We start from the raw sequence: 19,310 nt of genomic DNA, 5'->3' as shown, positions 1-19,310 counted from the left end.
TCGGGCACGGCCCGGGCGAGGTGGCTCGGGAGAGCTCGGCTGGCTCTGCCGCGGTGGCAGAGACCTTGCGGAGCCCTAGAATGGAAGGCCGCGTTTGGGAGAAAAAAAAAATGATTGCTTTAGGTTGTGCATTTGCCGAGAAGGGCCCAGCAAACAGTTAAAGAAATTTTTTAAAGCAATACGATGCTAACGTATTGTCATGTGAGGTAAAAAATGATGCTTGTAAGGTGCCAAAACAATGTATTTCTTTGTCTGCAATGTACAGACATCATTCATTATCAGTGAATTCTCAAGTGTTTCAGTTCTTGAACATTCTTAGTCACATCACCCACTGCTTCAAACTTAACTTTCATACCACACTTCAGAAATTAATTAGTTTTACTGAATTCATTTTACTGTTATTGGGACATGTGAAAAAAGCTTCTGAACTGTTGAGCTGCTATAGTAATGCTTCATGGGTTTATGGGTACCTTTCCTCTGAGGATCTTTTCTGCAGTTTGCAAAGATGAGTGCAGTTCTTAAAGCAGTAAAAAGCACAAGAAAGAGCATGTCTCTGGTTGTGGGTTTTGACACGTTATGTTCTGTAAGTGATTTCCTTAGCTATTAGATAATAACTAGAAAGGAAAACATGCAGCTAGGAAGATTGTTACAAGTGAAACTATATTTCCCTCCTGCTTATAATTATTATTTTTGGTTCTATAATACCCAATTATCTCTGTTTCATCCAGTTTTCTCTGTTGAGTTCCTGTAGTAGTAGATTCTTGTCTAGCGAATGCATCAAATAATCTATAGTCTTCTAGGGAGTAATTAACATGTATGTGCTGCAGTCATTTTGTGTGTACCTTAAAGAACACTTGAAAGTGAAAAATATCCTGGCTATTTTAATACCAGGATATGCTAATGTAATTACACTTCATATATGGAAAAATCATTATTTAACTTTTCTCTGAATACAGGTTCATAACATTAGATAATATAAAACAGCATAATAAAAATACAAACTGCTGTTCACTGTGGGAAAGAAGGGTAACATTAATCAAACAGGTTGCATAAAGTTTTGTTCATTTTTAATTTCCAAGTTTCATAGTTATCTTTATATTATTACTATTAAGGGAAAATGTCCTGAAGATGGATGGGATGAAAGCACCATTGAACTGTTTCTTCATGAACTTGCTATAATGGACAGCAATAACTTTCTGGGCAACTGTGGTGTGGGTGAGAGGGAAGGAAGAGTGGCATCAGGACTCGTTGCCCGAAGGCATTACAGGTACAAATTACTGGCAATTTGAATTATTCAGATGTATTATTAATGCTTTCAAATGGCATATTTTATTGTGTTGTTATCTGAGACCTTGATAGCATTTGAGAAAAACAATACAATGCGATATTGAATTGATACAACTTTCTGTGTTGAATTTTCCTTAATAACTCATTGGAAAGTCTTGAATGAAACAAAAATGTTTTGTCAGAGTTATGTCCTCTATGCTGAACTGATAGAAGCTTAAGATGTTGAGTTGACCACACGCAAGGGAAGCAGAGATCTTCCTGTTTTAAAATAATCTATGCATTACTTGCCTTTTTAAATACTGTACAGCTTTTCATCTATATATTATTAAAAACTACTGCATATTGTAGTTGTAAAGTATCGAACATTCCTAGTGAACAGCTATTTGTATTTTGTTATATTCATTAATATCTTTATAATGTGATTAGTTGATATGGACATGAAAACCCAGTCCATCTAAAATAGATTTTATATGAAGTAAGGAGATCTATAAAGACAAGAAGAGCTTTTAATAGCTTGTAGCCCTTCTGACACTTATGGGTGTGTTTGATGCTATAATTCTAGAGGCTCTGCGTTAATTTCTTTATGAATATACTTTTTTTGTGTGTAGAGTTCTGTGCTGAGTAACTTGCTATGACGTTTTATCTAACAGGAATGAAACAAAGTGAAATTTCCTGGAATGTTTCTCCTTGAAAGATTAACACAAAAGCATATTAGAGACCAGAAATTTAGTAAGCTTTACCATGTGGAAGTTGAATTACTTAGGCTTAACGGCTTTCATAAGCCCTACAGTACCATGAAAAATTAATGAAGAAAGCCAGTAATACTTCAGTTTGGCTTTTTTTGTTTTCTGTACTGCTCTGTAGTCTAGGATATGTGTGGTGAGGGAGGTAGAGGGTCACGCTGGGGAGAGTGTCCGAGGAAGTATTGCTTTCTGCCAGTGCTGGACAAAGCACGCCCAGCTTCTGGCCAGAGAGAGCCTGGGCTGACATTTAGCTACTGTGGGTCTGATGCAGCTCTGTCACCTGGCATCTCGCCTTCACCTATGAGTATCGGCAATAGCAAGGAAAGGCATAGAGGTGTCCTCCACCCCACTTATTTCTGCAATAAGTTTTACAGGTAACTTTGGGAGTGATGGAGGTAGCAGGAGATGGTTCTCACGCTGTCTTTCCTTTCAGCTTAATAAATTCTAAGGGCCAGTCTTAGGGAGGATTGCTCCTTAGGAAGAAGTACGTATATGCAGAAAAGAAAAAGTAGTAGTGTGAGAAAGCTGTTAAGAACATAGCAGCAGGAACAAGGGAAGAAAATACTTTTGGTGGAGTGAGGATTATGTGGAAGTTTCAGTTAAGTATCAAGCTACTGTTGATTTCAACCTATAGGTCGAAATGGGGAAAAAAATTTAAGCTGTAAAACTGTGCTCCAAGAAGTTGTGAATTCCATACACTCATCAGACTGCATTTTACTCTATTCCCAAGACAAAAACAGAATTAAAGCCATAAATAGATGTGTATTGTTACTAGCTTACTTGAGCAGCTGCTGCATTTCAGCCATGGGTAAAGTTAGTTCTGTAAGCTTATATTTTATAAACCATTTCAGGATCCTCCACTCCTGAAAGGTGCTAAATAATATCCAACATTTATAAATGCAGTTAATAAACATAATTTATAAATAGAATGCAGAGAGAGATGGTATTGCATGATACGTAATATTGAATAGTAGAATGAGGTAGCTGAAGTGAAGATGTAGAAAAAGATGGGCAAAGTGATACATTAACCTAACTGTCTTTCAGGACATTTTGTCACAGTATATATTGTTTTCTTTGCCATACGGAGATGAAGCGTTTGTCAGGGGAGTATCTGTATAATACCACTATGCCTATGGTATGCTACACTACAGGCAGCTGATTTTTGTTTTCCTTGGAGTGGTGTGTCCGACATGTCAGCATTTATAATGCTAATGCAACAGACATCAAGAGGTGCTGAGGTGCGCTTAAAAGGAAGCCTGCCAGATGCTAAAGGTGTTGCTACTGCGGGTCTTCTCAAAGTTTTTACTTGCATACTGGAACATTGTTAATCTACTGTTAAACCCCCCCCAAAATTTCATACGAATATATGTAGTTTGTTATAATGGAACTCATTACGGCAGATATTGATGTTGCATTGGATACAGCATTTTCCACAATTGTTTATCAAATTAAGTTCTTTTCAATCAGCAAGAATTATTGCTTTGGGATGTGAAAAAAATTGATGTGTGTTTTCAACCTTTTTTGTTTAGGTTGATCCATGGAATTGGAAGGTCAGGTGATATTTCTGCAGTCCAGCCTAAAGCTGCAGGGTCTAGCCTTTTGAACAAACTTACTAATTCGGTAGTTCTGGATATTATAAAGCTGACTGGTAGGTGTAAATGTGAAAATATCTCTTGTTTGTGGGGGCATGTCATGGGTTCTTCATGTTAATTTCTGACTTGCTTTTTATGTGCAGGTGTCCGGACAGTGACCAATTGCTTTGTGGTTCCTATGGCAACTGGCATGAGTCTAACTCTGTGTTTTTTAACATTGCGGCACAAGAGACCAAAGGCAAAATACATTATCTGGCCACGTATAGACCAGAAATCTTGCTTTAAATCAATGATAACTGCAGGTAAGAAGGAGCTGACTGATTACGCAGTGTGTTCTTCTGAGAGATACAAAACCACCTAGCAGAGTGATCAATTCATATGCTTGCAGTAAGATGCAGAAAAGGCCTAATGCATAGTAGTTCTAAGTGCTTTATTTCTGCATTCGTGATTTCTAACATGCAATCACATGTATGAGTTGTCTTCCTAATGCCTTGTAAAATGTAGGCATATGCTGAGGTACAGAGGTGTATAAAGTAGTCAATAGAGAACACGATACTAAGGAAGTTACAGTTCACTCTCGGTGTTAGATGCCTGATTTGCTGTCCTGAGAATTATGTAAAACCAAGGCTCATGGTTTAAATCTCTATCTTAGATTTATGCAAAAAGCGTATGTGTCCTAGGAATTGTGGTCAGAAGGTGATAAGCTGTCTGATTTGCACATTCTTTTCTTTTAGAAGATGGGAAGTGTTAGCTGCCCTATTTGTTTTTAATCTTGCAGTGTCACTCAGCTCACTGAGGAAATGAGTTTGGTGCCTTTCTTAGTTCAAACCTTAATTTTTCTCAAATGGAGTTCCTTGTTTACCCGTCTAAGCTAAGGGTAGAAGTCTGTCCCTGCACTGAAGCTGTCCTCTCCTGCAGACAGATGCATGGGATCAAGGAAAGGGCAAGTAAGAGAGACCATAATTTTCCAGCTCAGTGCACATACCTGCAGGTGGTGGCATAGATTCTGGTCCTAGTTCCTAGGACACATTTATACTTTGCATAAAAGAATCATTATTTATGATTCTTTTGGAATCAAACAATTGGAAGCAGGGACTGGATTCTGTCCAGGTAAGATGCAGAGGTTTTTAAAAGGAATCAGATCAGAACAAATAGAACATGTATATAAGAAAAGTGGGAGTGTTTTCAGAATATTATGCTCACTTTAGAACATCAGACTAAGGAAATTACGTTTATAATGGAGAAGGCTGTGAGGAAATATAATAGGTCTGTTAATTTTTTGAATAGTTAAGACAGCTGTCACAAAATTAATTAAAAGAATTATCAACTAAAAATAAGAGAGAAGCAGGTATCAGATATCTAACAACTATCTATTAAATGCAATCTCTGTCTTGTAGATCACTAATTGAAAACCGGACTAGGGCTAACAATGTCAATAAGTCATTCTAGTCCGAGTTCTTCTGTAGAGTTTGAGCCTTACATGTCAATGTTAAGGCATGGTGTTGAGCCATGAAGGGAAAATTCACATAGCTGCTGCCGTGTTACAGTGCTTTGGAAATCACTCTTTCCCTTCCCCCCCCAATCCCTTCTCCTTTACTTTCGTTCAGTAAACTGAACATCTCTGTTTTTTAAGAAAGTAATAGTCGCTTCAGCTAGCATGATGTTGCTGCCATGCCACACCTGTTTGGGGAAGGCAATGTATGGTTTCCAGTGTTTTATTCTGTAAACAAAACCTTTCTGATTTATTTATTTATTTATAAGCTAGAAATTTGAGCAACTACCATGACAGGCTTCCCTCTTTAAGCGCTAGATTAGGTCAACCGTGCTTTTGTCTAGCTGAATCTTGAAAATCTTTGAGGATGGAGATTGCACAACCTCTCTGGGTAGCAGTTCCAGTGCTGTGCTGTCCTCTGAATGAAAAAAAGTTCTTCTTGCTGTTTATTCTGAACCTCTCAAGCCTAAATTTGTTGCTGTTCCCTCTTATTATGTCCTACCAAGGAGAGTTTGGCTCTCTTGTCTTTGTAATTCCCTTTCAGATGGTTGGGGGCTGCTGTTAGATATTCTCTTCAGCCTCTTCAAGCTTGAAGAGTCTAGCTCTTGCAGCCTTTCTTTCGAAGCTGTGTGCACTATACCACACCCATCTTGGTAGCCCTCTGATGGACCTTCTCTGGTTTTTCAATATCCCTCCTGAGCAGCCCATTCCAAAACTGGAAACAGTCCAGCATTTAGAAGAAGGGGATAACTTCCTTTTTTCAAACTTTTCTCATACGTGTCCTTGAGAAACAACCTTACAAGGTTCAGCTGTTGTACATCTTAAATACAAACTTAAACTGGAAACTTAAAAAAATAAAATAAAAGACTTGGGAAATAGCTTGGATTTTGATATGACAAAAGTTCAGTTTCAAAATGAGGTCGAATGTGGACATTTTTATCTTTTAAGAAGTAATTTGGAAGTTTATAGATTGAATAAGGCAGAGACTTATGATGAAAGCCAATTCATAATAGTCATTATTGCATTGCTACATCTAATGACATCCTTTTTTAGAGAGGCTGTTTTAGTATGCTAATGTTTTACAAGAGTGCCACTCAAACACTTTCTTTTTAATTGGGAGGGAAGACGTTAATATGTTTTTAAAACAATCTTCAAACCTGTTGCTGTTGCATGCAAAGAATGTAAGGTAAGCTTTTGTCTGGAGTCCAGTACTTAACAAAAATATTATTGTAGTTTTTAGCTATATGGACATTGTACGATAAAACAGTTTATGTATCTGTGTTCTTAATCCAAGTCTGAAAGAATCTGTTAGAACAACAGAAACAAGAAGATTTTTCAGATCTATACTTCAACTAAAAACCCACAATTAGTCAGAGATTTGATGATATACATTCAGGTCTTGCTTTTTTTGGTCAGGTTTTGAGCCTGTGGTGATAGAAAATGTATTAGAAGGCGATGAGCTACGGACAGACATTGAAGCAGTGGAGGCTAAAATCAAGGCTCTTGGTGCTGAAAATATTCTTTGTGTGCATTCTACGACGTCTTGCTTTGCTCCAAGGGTACCTGATAGGTAAGTAGTCTTTGTAAGAAGTGTGTTATTTGTTACTGTAAAAAAAAAAACCCAAAACAAAACCTCCATGTTTTGAATGTCCATCTTCCTGAAATTGCTTAATTACTGCCAACACTTAATAAAGATACTTTAATCCCCTTGCTTAAGGAAAATGGCAGGTTGATACAATGTTCCACTGTCAGAAAACTATATTAAAAAAGTGAAAATAATGCAAGAGGTTTCCTTCTGTCATATAACTGAGGTTAATGATGATCTCTTGTGGTGAAATGAATGTCATTTTGGCAGTGGTTTTCTTATCATTTTGTGGAAGTAGTAAAAGTAGACTTTCATAGAAACATAGTCCAGGTGATGTAGTTCCATACCTAATGACACATTTTAATATTACTATTGCCTTTTTTACTCTTCTCCTCTAGCCAATGATGAATTTTCCTAGGCTGTTAATACAGTTTAAAAAAAAGCTACAGCTAAATTTAAAATCTTTGCTTGAGTTACTCTTTGCTGTGTTATACTGATGTTTATAGGGCTAATTAAGATAGACTGATAAAAGGAAACTCTAGGAAGCATCCAGGGCAGATGTGCTGTATGAGTATAACATATGATTTCCCCTGCTGTAACTTATCTTGGTTTGAACATTTGCTGCCTGATTGCATGATACTACTTCTTATAATTTCCAGCTGTTAAATCACCATTAAAAGAAGCTTAAAATACATTGCATTCTTTCCTAATATTATGTGTCCATGTACATAACTTCTGCAGTTGCTACGAAGATGTCATTCAAGCACTAGCTGAAGCTGAGATGAACATTATGGTTATGGATGGGAAATAGAATATCTGAGACATTATTTCAACATATAGCTTGGTTATGAAATACCTGAAAACTTCTCAATCTGAAAATTACATGTTGGAGTGCCTAAAGTACTTGGTATATTGAGTCATTTGTCCAAAACGAGCACCATTGTTACTCACAAAGCCTACTTTCTCTACTTATGAAAATAAGTATCAAGAAGCAAATTCCTTAGGTTTTACAATTGAACAGGTATATTTGTATGGGCTTGTATGTAGTACATTGAAGGATGAGGTATTAGTAAGATGTCTTTTTTTACATGGTTTTAAATGTAGTGTCTCAGTTGTTCCACTTCAACTGTTTTTAATTTATCAGAAAATTGAAAAGACTTATGTTTAGAGTTCCTCTGCAGTGCGTGCTTTTTTGTTAATTACTTTGTTATCTGGAAAATTTAGTTGGAATATTTGCAAGTGTAGGAAAGAAACATTATTGACTCTGAAACATGGCAAATAAAGATATGTTTCACTCTGTTTTCCTACCTTTAAAAAAAAAAACAAACAACAGTATTTGTCATAGGTTAACCCAGTTGCTAGAGGGAAGTTAAAACCCTATAATTCTGTCAGAATACTATGAACATTGCTTGAAGTTGACTTGCAGATTTATTGGCTAACTTAAATCACAGCTATCAAAATTGAATGGTCTATTTTATAGCTCGGGTAAATGAATCTTTCCCTTATCTGCTTCCTCTTTTTGACATGCGATTGTTTTGTCCTCTGCAACTAAGAGATGAATTATTAGGTAGTGGCACTGTGTTATGATATACCACAGATACAGGAGGATTTGAATGCACTTTCTATTTAAAGGATACTGTCGACTATTGAAGGCCATAACATTCATCTTCCTACAGGAAGGAAAGTCCCGTACAGCATTTACCATTTTAAATGTCTATTTTTAAATATCTTGCATTTGTAAGGCTTTGTTTAGTTGTGGTGGTGGTTTAAAATTTTAAGTGGCTTAGGATTGTTAAAAGATCAGGGTAAGAGTTTTATGCCTGTATACCTATAGCTGTCCTTTGAAGTATTATTTAACTTTATGGGAATAATTCACTAGTGTATAAAACCCCTTCCTCAGAGAGACATCAGTTCTCAAACAGTCTTTTACCTGCTGTTGCTGTGAGTTGTCTCTAAAACTACTGTATTTAAAAGAGAACTAAAGGAAAAACAAAGTCTTTTTCAGTTAGTTTATGTACTTAGCAGAACTCTATATCTTGTTACTTTCATTAATATTAGCAGAAAGAGCAAAGTTTTCTTTTTATGAACTTTCACAAACAGGAGAGAAAGAAAGAATAAATTGGAAAGTATTTCTGTAAGTCCTATTTGTGACTTTTAAGAACTCAAGTAGTAGCCAAACTTATATTAATGCTTTATTTTTCTGATATGACTAGCAGCACTTTTAATGGTTCATTTTAAGCCCTGGAAGCAGACGAGTGTTGTGCATAATTGTTTGCTTCCCTTGCATAATCACATATTCTTTTCAAACTGTAGCACTCTCATCCTGTGTTGTAATATGGATCTAATTGTTCAATAGAATATTTTTAGGAAAAATAAAGAGACTTTTCTGTTTTCAGTACTTGTAGAAGCTAGCTTATTGCTCCTTTAAGTCTCGGGAGGTGAGAAAGACAAACATACATAGCAGTACACCCTCTGTGTTTCCAGTTTGGTGAAGTTCTCTACCTGCACTTGAAAAGAAGCCTGTAAGAGGGGAACTGTTTTCCTTTGAGTCTCTGTGGAAGGTGAGGAATGAGTCTGATTACGATCAGCACATCAGAAGGCAAAACCTTTGCCCTGTGTAGTGTTATGTTTCCTGAAGTATTCTGTTAACGTTACATAGTTCAGGATTCAGGATGTTGATAAATGTGAAAAATTATTGGACGTGCAGCTCCTGACAAATATCTTGACTGTAGAAGGTCAATACGTACATTATACTATTGGTGTTTCCTAATCATTAAATACCTGTGATTTCTTTAGGGATTATATGGTGGTGATGATATTTTCCTAAGGATTGAGGTTCAGAAAATTTAATCTGAGGTTTGCAGGTGAATTTTACATTACAAGATGACACTAGGCAATGTAACAGAAATAGAATGCAAAGGAATGTCAACTCTTAGAAAATGTTTTCATACTCTGTCACATTTTATATGAATGTCAGTAAATTACAGTGAGAGGCTGTACAGAAGGAGATAGAGTGAAAATGCATTGGAGGTTTAGAGTTTCCTGATTATTTTTTTTTTTAAATAATATTACATTTATCATCAGTTGAAATTATTATATATTACCTTATTTTTTTCAAATACATTTTATTTCTAAAATATATTCACAAGTTTGGGGAGTTTTTTTAAAAAACAGAGCACAATTGGAGTGCTTCAAAAAAAGGGTACTAAGTACATCTTTGTTTAAAATGCTGAAGGCCCTTACCCAAAATGACCTATGCACCGACATAAATCCTGGTTTGACTGAGAAATCAATCCAGGCTGAGCTCACTGTGATTTCAGGGATTTTTAAAGGCAAGTGAAGAGTTGTCTTTATTTCTGAGTAAACAGTTGAACAGAGTTTTAATTTGTTGATCTCCACATTCAGACATTTTAGGGCTCTCCATTCCTTTGAAGAATATCTTTTCTGTTAATCAGTTTATCTGAAATATGCAAGTGAGATTTCAGCCAAAGGGCTGAAATATTAGTTCTTTGAAATAAACAGAAGCATGTAAAAACTTCCTGTTATATGATGCTTTTGATTCCCAAGACACATCTTGAAACTTCCATTAGGCCATTTTCACGTTGACTATTAGAAGAAAAGGAAAAAAAGTGTGAATAGCTAAAGCTCTGTTAGTTATCGTTAAAGTAGTGTAAAAAAAAATGCTTATATCTGAAGCAGAATGATTTGGGACCTGTTTACTGGTTTCCAGACAAAAGTTTCAGTGAAGCATGAAAAATTTCAGCCCAGGTCAACAATTTGTAGTATATGTAAAAGCTAACAGAATTTTCTTCTTAACCTTTATAACTTAAGGTGACAAGTGCTGCCTTGAGGTACTAATCAAAAAAGTTTCTTTTCTCATTCGACCTCTTTGTAGACCTTTCAGTCTTTTAATGGTCTGATTTGTAACATGAGTTACAGTTATCAGTGCTTCTCTAAATTACAATTTTATGCTCATAGGCTGGAGGAACTGGCTGTGATTTGTGCTAATTATGACATTCCCCATATTGTCAACAATGCGTATGGAGTTCAGTCTTCAAAATGTATGCATCTTATCCAGCAGGTAGGAGCTGTGTATTTCCAATAATAATTTTTTTAACAAGTATAAGTAAATCTCTGAGTGTAGACAACACTAGCAAATTTTATTGGATGTTTCACAGCTTTGAGACTAGTCCCATGCATGTCTGATATTTGAACAATTTTCTGAGAAATCAGAGCAGAGGGAAATAGAACTTAAAAGTAATATTTTTTATTTCTATTACGTGCTTTTTATGTAATAAACCCAAATTTATTTAGGTTTTGTTTATGTTCAAGTGTCTTTCATAATGGAAAAATGTCCTTAATAAGCTTTCTTAAAATATTTCCTAAACTTGTTGATTAAAAATAAAATAATGGCTCATACTTGAATAGGGATTAAGCCTTCCACAGAACGTGAATTACAGATTTTCAATTGAAGGTACAAGATTCTACAGCAACCCTTTATAGATGCTGTCACCATTAAAATACCGTTGGCACAGAGAACGGCTGAGGAGACTGGGTTAAGTTCAATGTTATGTTCGAAAAAGTTTAATTTCTGTTGCTCTTTGGTTTTAACAGGAGGTTGCTTAATATTAAGATCAGCCATGAAACTTAGAATTCTTGCATTTTTGCTCATTGCAGTGTACGTGCACTGTTTCTTCAATATTTCTCTTTTCTCTCTGTTGCCCATATCAAAAGATTAGGGGGATATTTTTTTGACAGGAACCAGGGGATCCTGAACTATTATGGATTTAAAATATGCTGGTCATTTTTTTTTTTTTTTTTTTCCCTAATTCAGAAGACGTTATTAACTGGGCACAGACCAACTTGATACATAATTATGACAGGAACGTCATGTTGGCATTTATAAATCTTGAGAGACTGAATGAATTTGACAAAACTTGAAGTGATATGTAAAATAGAAAATGGCATATGCTTTATTTGTAATGTACTTGGTACATGTTTATTGTATTTAACTTGCACAAGTTTAGTGAAATTCTAATATGAAGGGGGCTGTGGAATTGCTGAGTTTTATTTCATGAAATGTATCTAATGATAATCTTTTCAGACTATAAAGCTACAAATAGAACTGTTACTGTGTTGGTTTCTGTGTTTTTTCTTGGCTTCTTGATAGGTTGTTTGCGGGTTTTTGTTTGTTTGTTCTTTGGTTATACAAATGTATACATGTGAGCTCTGATTTGTTTTACATTTATTTACAAAAATTTATTTCCGTGATAGAAAATGTGCTGTCTATGAGGAAGTAGTTGTTAATGAATACTTAGGAATATGTACATGCTGAGCACAGTGTGAACTTGCAAGAGTATCACAGGAAAGAGCTTTTGAGATCGTTTCGTTTGTCATGCTTTTCCTCTGGTGATTTCCTGTCAATTGAATCGAATGGTAGCTGCTGGCATCCAAAAGCTGACAAACTCGGAGTGCTTCTTCCTATCTCCCATGCACTAAGCTATTAAAACATAGAAATAATAACTGGTTTAGTTGGATCTGCTTTTTTCACTCTTTTTGCCATAGGTATTAACTCTCTATTTCTTGGTTTTAGTTTGTAGTACTTTAATATGTATGTATTTGAATATACTTTAATATGTATGTGCTTTAATATACTTTTCAGGTTCTGTTATTCTGCATACTTTTTAGATGTACAGTTCACAGTAGCATATTACTCAAATTGAAGATGTACTGCAGAATCTACATTTTTTCCTTTAAAAATATCTGAGTGGCTAGGTATAAGGACGTTTTGTTTTCTGCAAAGTGGGGAAATCTGCTGTAGGAAGTTATAAGGCAAGCAGCCTTATAAGGAGGAGTGCTGTCACAGCCCTCTTGTTTTAATGCCAATTTATACATGTATCAAGAAAAGTAGTCGTCTTTTCTAATGAAGCATTAACATGTAGCCCTTTACTGCGCGAATTTGTGAAATATTTTGGGTTGTACAGTTTTAACTGTGTAATTCCCATTAAATTCCAAGGGTTTTCTTTTTGGTTGTTGTTGAAAATAAGCTACACTTAGACTTGCAGGAACTAAAGTCAGCATTTTAAATCATAGCAAAATAGGAATTTGTAAGGTACTATGTAAACAGACAATGGTAGTAATGGTGAGCAATGCTAAGAAAAGGTAATACTATAATTTTTAATTTTTCATCACAAATACAATATCTGAGAGAGTTTCAGGAATTGTATTTATTTCAGTTGCATTGCTGCGTAATTATGATGCTATCACTTGTTTCCTTTTTCTTAACGTATGCTGTGGAATTTTTTTTTTCGTTCCTTTCTGACAAAGGGTGCTCGAGTGGGCAGAATAGATGCTTTTGTTCAGAGCTTGGACAAGAATTTTATGGTTCCAGTAGGTGGCGCTATCATTGCTGGCTTCAGCGAGGCCTTCGTTCAGGAGATCAGCAAAATGTACCCAGGTAAGGAGGTCACGGGCGGGCTGCGTCCCTGCCAAATACCTGTGGAAAACTTGATTATATCAGCTCTCTTTCGCATAAAATTTATTTTTGCCAATTTGAGCTGTGTATTGTTTTTTTTCTTCAGGAAGAGCATCTGCATCTCCTTCCTTAGATGTCCTCATTACACTTCTGTCTCTAGGTGCCAGTGGCTACAAACAGTTACTGAAAGAAAGAAAGGTAAGCTTTTCCCCTTTTTCCTAGTGCAAACAGCACTTTCTTAAAGTGAGCTGTTAACAAAGTCTTGTTCAAAACTGCTTTGTGTAGTAAATCCAGTTTCTGTCTAGAAAGCCATTGAACTTCTGAGCTCACAGCTCTGAATCTGGAAAGGCAGTGTGATATAATTACTTCTTGGCCAAATGGTGCTCATGAGTAAGCATGATTTCCATGTTGTTTTCCAAACCAGAAAGCTAAACTGAGGTCCTGTACTATCTTGTACAGTATTCATATTTGTGGTTCTAAAGTGTGACTAATACAGTAGAATTTTGCCCACAAAAGCTTAATCTGAGAAATACTGTGCTGTGTTATCATGGTCATGCTGCTTCCAGGACTGAAGCATGAGACCGGACAGTCAGAGGTAACCCAGGGGTCTCTGCTCTTCTTCATTTGGCCCTATTGTGCCTTTGTGCTATGACAGTGTTTAATTAAAAGTTTGTGTACCACGTTCTCTGGAGAATCACAGCTTCTGGTTAGGTTATAAATACTGTTCATGGCCACAAAAAGAGAAAAATACTGTCATTTAAGGTATTCATCTAGATACAGAGCTAGGTTTCTTCTCTGCCTCTCACAGACTATATGTTTTATGTTGGGTATAACTCCATTGCACAAACATTCAAGTGATCTAAGGTTGGAACCTGTACATCTTGAGTTGTCCTTAATTCTGGACATAATACAGGCCTGATTTTGCTATCGTTATGTATTAACACAGAGGATTCTTTTTGTAGAGGGTTTTAGGTAAGGAAAAACTGTGAATTAAGTACTGTTAAGTTAATACTTTTAAATCATGCATGATCTGTTCCATTATCTTATTTAGAAACTACGTTCCAATTACTTCCTGCTGACAGCTTGCCAATGCCTCTGATTACCTGGCAGGGCAATAGTGCTGGATGCTGTGACTTGTTTCTAGCTGCTTGTAGAGGCATCCAGAAATTCTGTACTGAAATTGAGATCACATAAGAATAGCTAGACTATAGAAAAACAAACCAGCTTAGTGGCCTTACAATGACTAAGAAGTGATCTGTGCAACTAAAGTGAAAATATGGTTTACGAAACATTGAAAGCAGTTACCACTTTTGCCACTATTACAATACAGTTTCTAACATTTTATTCTGGACTGTTGTACATATTGCCATGTCAAATTGTATTTTTTCCCCCTTCCCTCTCATCTCCAAAAGAATCTCAAGTGAATTTATTGTGTCTTCTGCAAAGCTAATTTTGATGTTAGATTTACACTGGTAGCAGGTATGTAATGGGCAGTATAAATATTCTCCAAGTTATAAATAATAATTCTTTCATAAATAAAATGTCTTAATGAATAGCTGTATATTTTGAATCATGTCATTTTCTTGGAAGTAGAATTCTAAAGTGAATAAAGCATTATATTTTTACAACTTCAAGTCTTTTTGTTTCAAATGTGAGTATACTCTATAAACACAGCCTTATATATGGCATAAATATGTTTCTTTTATTGGATTTGCTGTAGAAATAGAAACCTTTTTTTGCTTAAATCTGTTTGTTCCTGAATTGTAAAAATGTAATAGTGATAGTTTATTGCCTGTGCTCTGTGAAAGCAGAGGCAGAGCTATTAGGCTCCCAGCAGGAGCTATTTATAGCCTGACATTGAGTACTCCTTTCTGTGTCGGTGCAGCTACACCTACTCACACAAAAATTCAGCTATAAAAAACTTCAAGGTTTTTTTTTTTTCTTTCTCTTTTTACCTTATCCTTATTCACATAGGTGTTACTTCAGGTTATTTGAGCTCAAGCCAGAAAGACCAGAGTATTACTGAGAAGAGATTAATCTCACACAACCAAGGAAAGAAATAGTCTGCCCAGTTTTTCTTTTACATGGATGAACTGTTAATATAGGAAGGGAAGAGATTATATGAGGGAGAGGAGCATGTACATGGAGTGGGATTTTCTGACAACCTGGCAGTCATGGAGTGTGCAATTGTCCAAGAGTATGAGATTATATGTTATGATATGAAGGAGTAAAATGGTGCGATGGATCTGAGGACAGAAGAGCAAGGGAGTAACACACACATGCTGTCCAAGTGTCTGAATAAAGGTGGCCATATATGAAAGCTTAATAAGGAATGTTTTCAACAGTTGTATTTAGCCTTGATGTTTCCAGAGAAAGGACGGAAGAAGACCACCAACAGTAATGTTTTCTCACTTGTTCTAAATTTTCAGTATTCCTTTTTATATGTTTATGTGGAGTTTAGAACAGTGGTTTTCTGATCTCAGTAGGGGATTCTGGGTCCTTTTGTAATGCAGATAATGACAGCTGATCTGTAGTCAAATTTGTTAATATCTTTGCTTTTAAAGAACTCATAATATTATGTAAAGGTTACGTTCTTGTAGCGACTCCTTTGATTTCCTCAGTACAGGTTATGTTGTGTCCCATGTTCTGCATTGCCAGGTCTTAAAACTCTTTATTTTCATGTAGGTATTTGTGTGTCTGAACCAGGCCACATGTAGCAAATATAGTGGTTACACTGCATAATAGCATAAACAGTAGACTTCAATTGTCACCTCGGAATTGATGGAGAGCAAGGACCCTACATTCAGGGTTTACATTCAGGACTATACATATCAGGTTTAATACCTGTTAACTATTTTCCAATGTGGTCTATTTCATCCATTTAAGTAATTATTATACTTGTATTATTGAAGAGGGAATGGCTTCATTTTGTTTTCAGCAGTTACGGATTTCCTCATTAGATTTTCCTTAACAACCTAATGATCAAGATAATTCTGATTTTCTTAAATGTATTTCTGTGTTACTTGGGACGTGATGGAGCTTTTTATATCTATATCCATCTGTCTGTATAGTTTCTAAGAGTGATTAACTGGAGTAATTTTTATGTCCTTATGGAGTATGTGTCTAAAATATTTAAAATCACACCGAGCAGGAGGAAATTGTTTGGGTTTTACAGTTCAGTAAAATACTGGGTTTACGTTTCGTGGTTTATCATTGATGTAATTATTTTGATAGGAATAAATTATTTGTACAGTTCAGTGTGAGTTTATATTGCTGCTCTAGTTACGATTGAATTTAAGAATAAGAGAAAAGCCATTTAATGCTGGATATTAAAAATGTAAAAAATCAAATATTCTTACAACAAGACAGACATTTGTTACATCTCTTTTTTTTTTGTCTAGTCAGTTTGCTACACTGTAGTTTGTCAAACGTGTGGGAATATTGCAGGATTTTCCTCGTGTGATATGTGGAACCACATTCAAATTCTAGAGTGGCTGGAGGCAAGATGGTTTAGCTGAGTGTAATAGTTATCTTAAATGGTGTTGTGTAGTTAAACAAGTGCCAAGTATGAATGGAAGCTTCAAAGAGGCCTACATACTTAAAGCATGTCTTGGAGAGATATGACCCACAAGGAGCCTGATCTCAAGGTCTTGCAAGTGCTGAAGAGAAAATGTGTCGACAGGTGTAGTTAAGAAAGACCTTTTAAAAAAGTATCAGTGTGGTGATGGTCAGCATTAGTGTTACCATATCAGGTTGGCAAGACTTACTGGGCAGTTTCTGTTAGATTACTTTTATATGATATAAAGATTTAAAGGTTCCGTAATTAATTTCATATTTTTAAAACTTTCCGGTATATTATAAATTCAGAACAAAATTCTTGATCTTGCAATGCAAGAGAATCTATGTATGAGGGTATGTGGTATGTGTAGGTATCACACATGTACACGTACAGTTTCTGTCATGTGTTTGGTTGCATTTCAAGAAAATAAGCTGCCTACTGGGGCTGTCTGGGGCATGTACTAACTGGTCTCCATGCTCAGCACTGCAGCCTGCCTTTGTCTGCCTGAAGTGGTGTGCCAAGTGGTCTGATCAGATCACAGGGCAGATGCAGCTGGTCCGTCTAATGTGCAAAGCAGAAGAGAGGCTATGATGGTTGCATTATAAACAGCTGTTGCTGCGAAGTAATTTAAGATAGGACCGGATCAGTCTCAGGTACAGCATATGAGAGTTGGCAGTCTGTATCTAGTGCAAAGAGGTTGTAAAATTACTCTTCAGCGCCATAAACAGCTATATGGCTGTTTTCTGAGGACAACTCATCTTTTCAGATGAGAGCGAAACAGGGAGGAAGGCAGAGTGTTATAGACTCGGAGTGTAAGCAAGCTGGGTGGTTAGAACCAGCTAGGATAGTTTCAACCACGCACAAAAAGTTTTCTGGCCTTCATCAGTTGCCTCTCTGTCACCTGATGTGGGACTAATGGCATATTTAGTACCCCCATCTTCTGCTTTTTCTCTGGAGTTGCTGGCTTTTTCCTTACTTGCTTCCCTCTAGTTATTTTCCTTTGGAAGAACAGTGCCTATCACAATGGAACAACAAATGAAGAGTCACCCATATTAGTGTAGGTTCTATTAAAAAAATAATTTTATAATGTAAATACAGTATAATTCAAATATTTTTAGTAATTATTACAAAACTTCTTGAAAATATTTTTGTATACGTATGTGGAAGTAGGCCATTTTGTCCAAATAATTGAGTCATTTGTCACATTTGATGCATACACCATTGTTGACTTGTTCTTGGTATTTTTTGAGGTATTTTATTGTTTTAGGTGCTAGAAAGACCAGAAGAAGCGCAAGACATTTTCACACAGTTTAGCATTCATTTCACTAGCATGGTGGGTTTTGTGATAAGTTTCTAGGGGAAAAGAATGAATTAAATAATGAAACTTAACTGACATTTAGTGCTTGGGTTGTTCAGTGCAACTTTAGCGTAATAGTTAGCTTCATTGGAGAAAACTTGAGTGCCTACCACAGAAAATCAATTATGTAAGAGCTCATTTGTATATAATTGCTTAGGGTGCTTACAAATTTTCCACATAACAGAAATATTTTATAATAGAGGTTGGTTATAGATTTGACCTCACAAAAATATTGCTTTTTTTCCTTTTTTTGGAAAGGCTGTTAATCTGTTTTGCAACAAACTGCTTAACTTCTGGAACTATAAAATATCTAGAGGGCTTCCAATGGAAAGGTGCAAAATGGTGTCGTTCATAAAAATAAGAAGTTCTGAATTTGTGTTCAGGTAGCTTCAGTCAAACTGATGAAAATACATACTTGGATTTCTTTTTTTTTTTTTAGGCTATCTTTCCATTCTCCCTTGTTGTAACGAATTCCTATGTACGTTAAAGGCTCATCTAGTAACCTAGGTATTTAACCTTAATTTAATTTGATACAGTTATACAGTGGGTAACTGATTATACCAACTTGCAGTCCTTTCAGTAATAAATACTGTAAGAGGTGCAACGCAGAATTCCCTAGGTGCAACACACAAAAATTAATTACTTGGGAATTTGTTCCTGTTCCAGTACAGGTTTTTCTCAGTACTAATTTCACGAATAATATCTCCATAGTAGATGCAACTTATATATATTTCTGTAGTACTTTGCTTCAGTTGTAGACGTAAATAGCCAGCAGAGGGAGCACAAATTAATTTCTGATTTGGATTCCAAAAAAATACTAATAAAATGGCCAACACATTGGTGATGCTTATTGTGGAAAGCAAATAACAAATGAGTAATGTGTTTATATTCAGTGGGGGACCAGAAGGAAGGCAAAAATGTCTGAATATTTGAAACATAAATGTTTTTCAACTTCTGCGAGTGAACTGTAAATAAACTCTGATGAATTGAAACCATAAAATTACTTGATTTACAAATGCCTCTGAAAAATAAGCATGATTTCTCACAAATTTCACGTTCTGATAATTAACCATAGATGCCTCCCAAAATTTTTGTTGTTGTTCCAAGTATTACAGAAGCTTTATGCTCTTGTTGATAGTTGAATCAATAGCCTAATTCATTTAGACAGTAAGTGGTACTTTTTCCTCTCTGGCTGAGTTCATTCTGTAGTATTAGGAAGA

The 19,310-nt window shown here is 35.7% G+C and overlaps 1 protein-coding gene across 2 annotated transcripts in view; it reads left to right on the top strand.

Moving 5' to 3' along the window:
• Nucleotides 1–19,310, top strand: part of SEPSECS (Sep (O-phosphoserine) tRNA:Sec (selenocysteine) tRNA synthase) — a 37,018-nt gene that overhangs the window by 409 nt on the left and 17,299 nt on the right. For both annotated transcript variants that reach the window (XM_050896313.1, XM_050896312.1), the window contains exons 2-8: nucleotides 1,113–1,267; nucleotides 3,560–3,678; nucleotides 3,766–3,924; nucleotides 6,531–6,684; nucleotides 10,678–10,780; nucleotides 13,027–13,156; nucleotides 13,281–13,372. In XM_050896313.1, coding sequence (XP_050752270.1) covers nucleotides 1,113–1,267; nucleotides 3,560–3,678; nucleotides 3,766–3,924; nucleotides 6,531–6,684; nucleotides 10,678–10,780; nucleotides 13,027–13,156; nucleotides 13,281–13,372 — 912 coding nt within the window. The remainder of the gene's footprint in view (nucleotides 1–1,112; nucleotides 1,268–3,559; nucleotides 3,679–3,765; nucleotides 3,925–6,530; nucleotides 6,685–10,677; nucleotides 10,781–13,026; nucleotides 13,157–13,280; nucleotides 13,373–19,310) is intronic.

Source organism: Gymnogyps californianus, chromosome 4 (genome assembly GCF_018139145.2).
Source record: "Gymnogyps californianus isolate 813 chromosome 4, ASM1813914v2, whole genome shotgun sequence".
NCBI classification, from domain to species: Eukaryota; Metazoa; Chordata; class Aves; order Accipitriformes; family Cathartidae; genus Gymnogyps; species Gymnogyps californianus.
The sequence above is the reverse complement of the archived record's forward strand: the minus strand, read 5'-3'. Positions and strand labels throughout refer to the sequence as shown.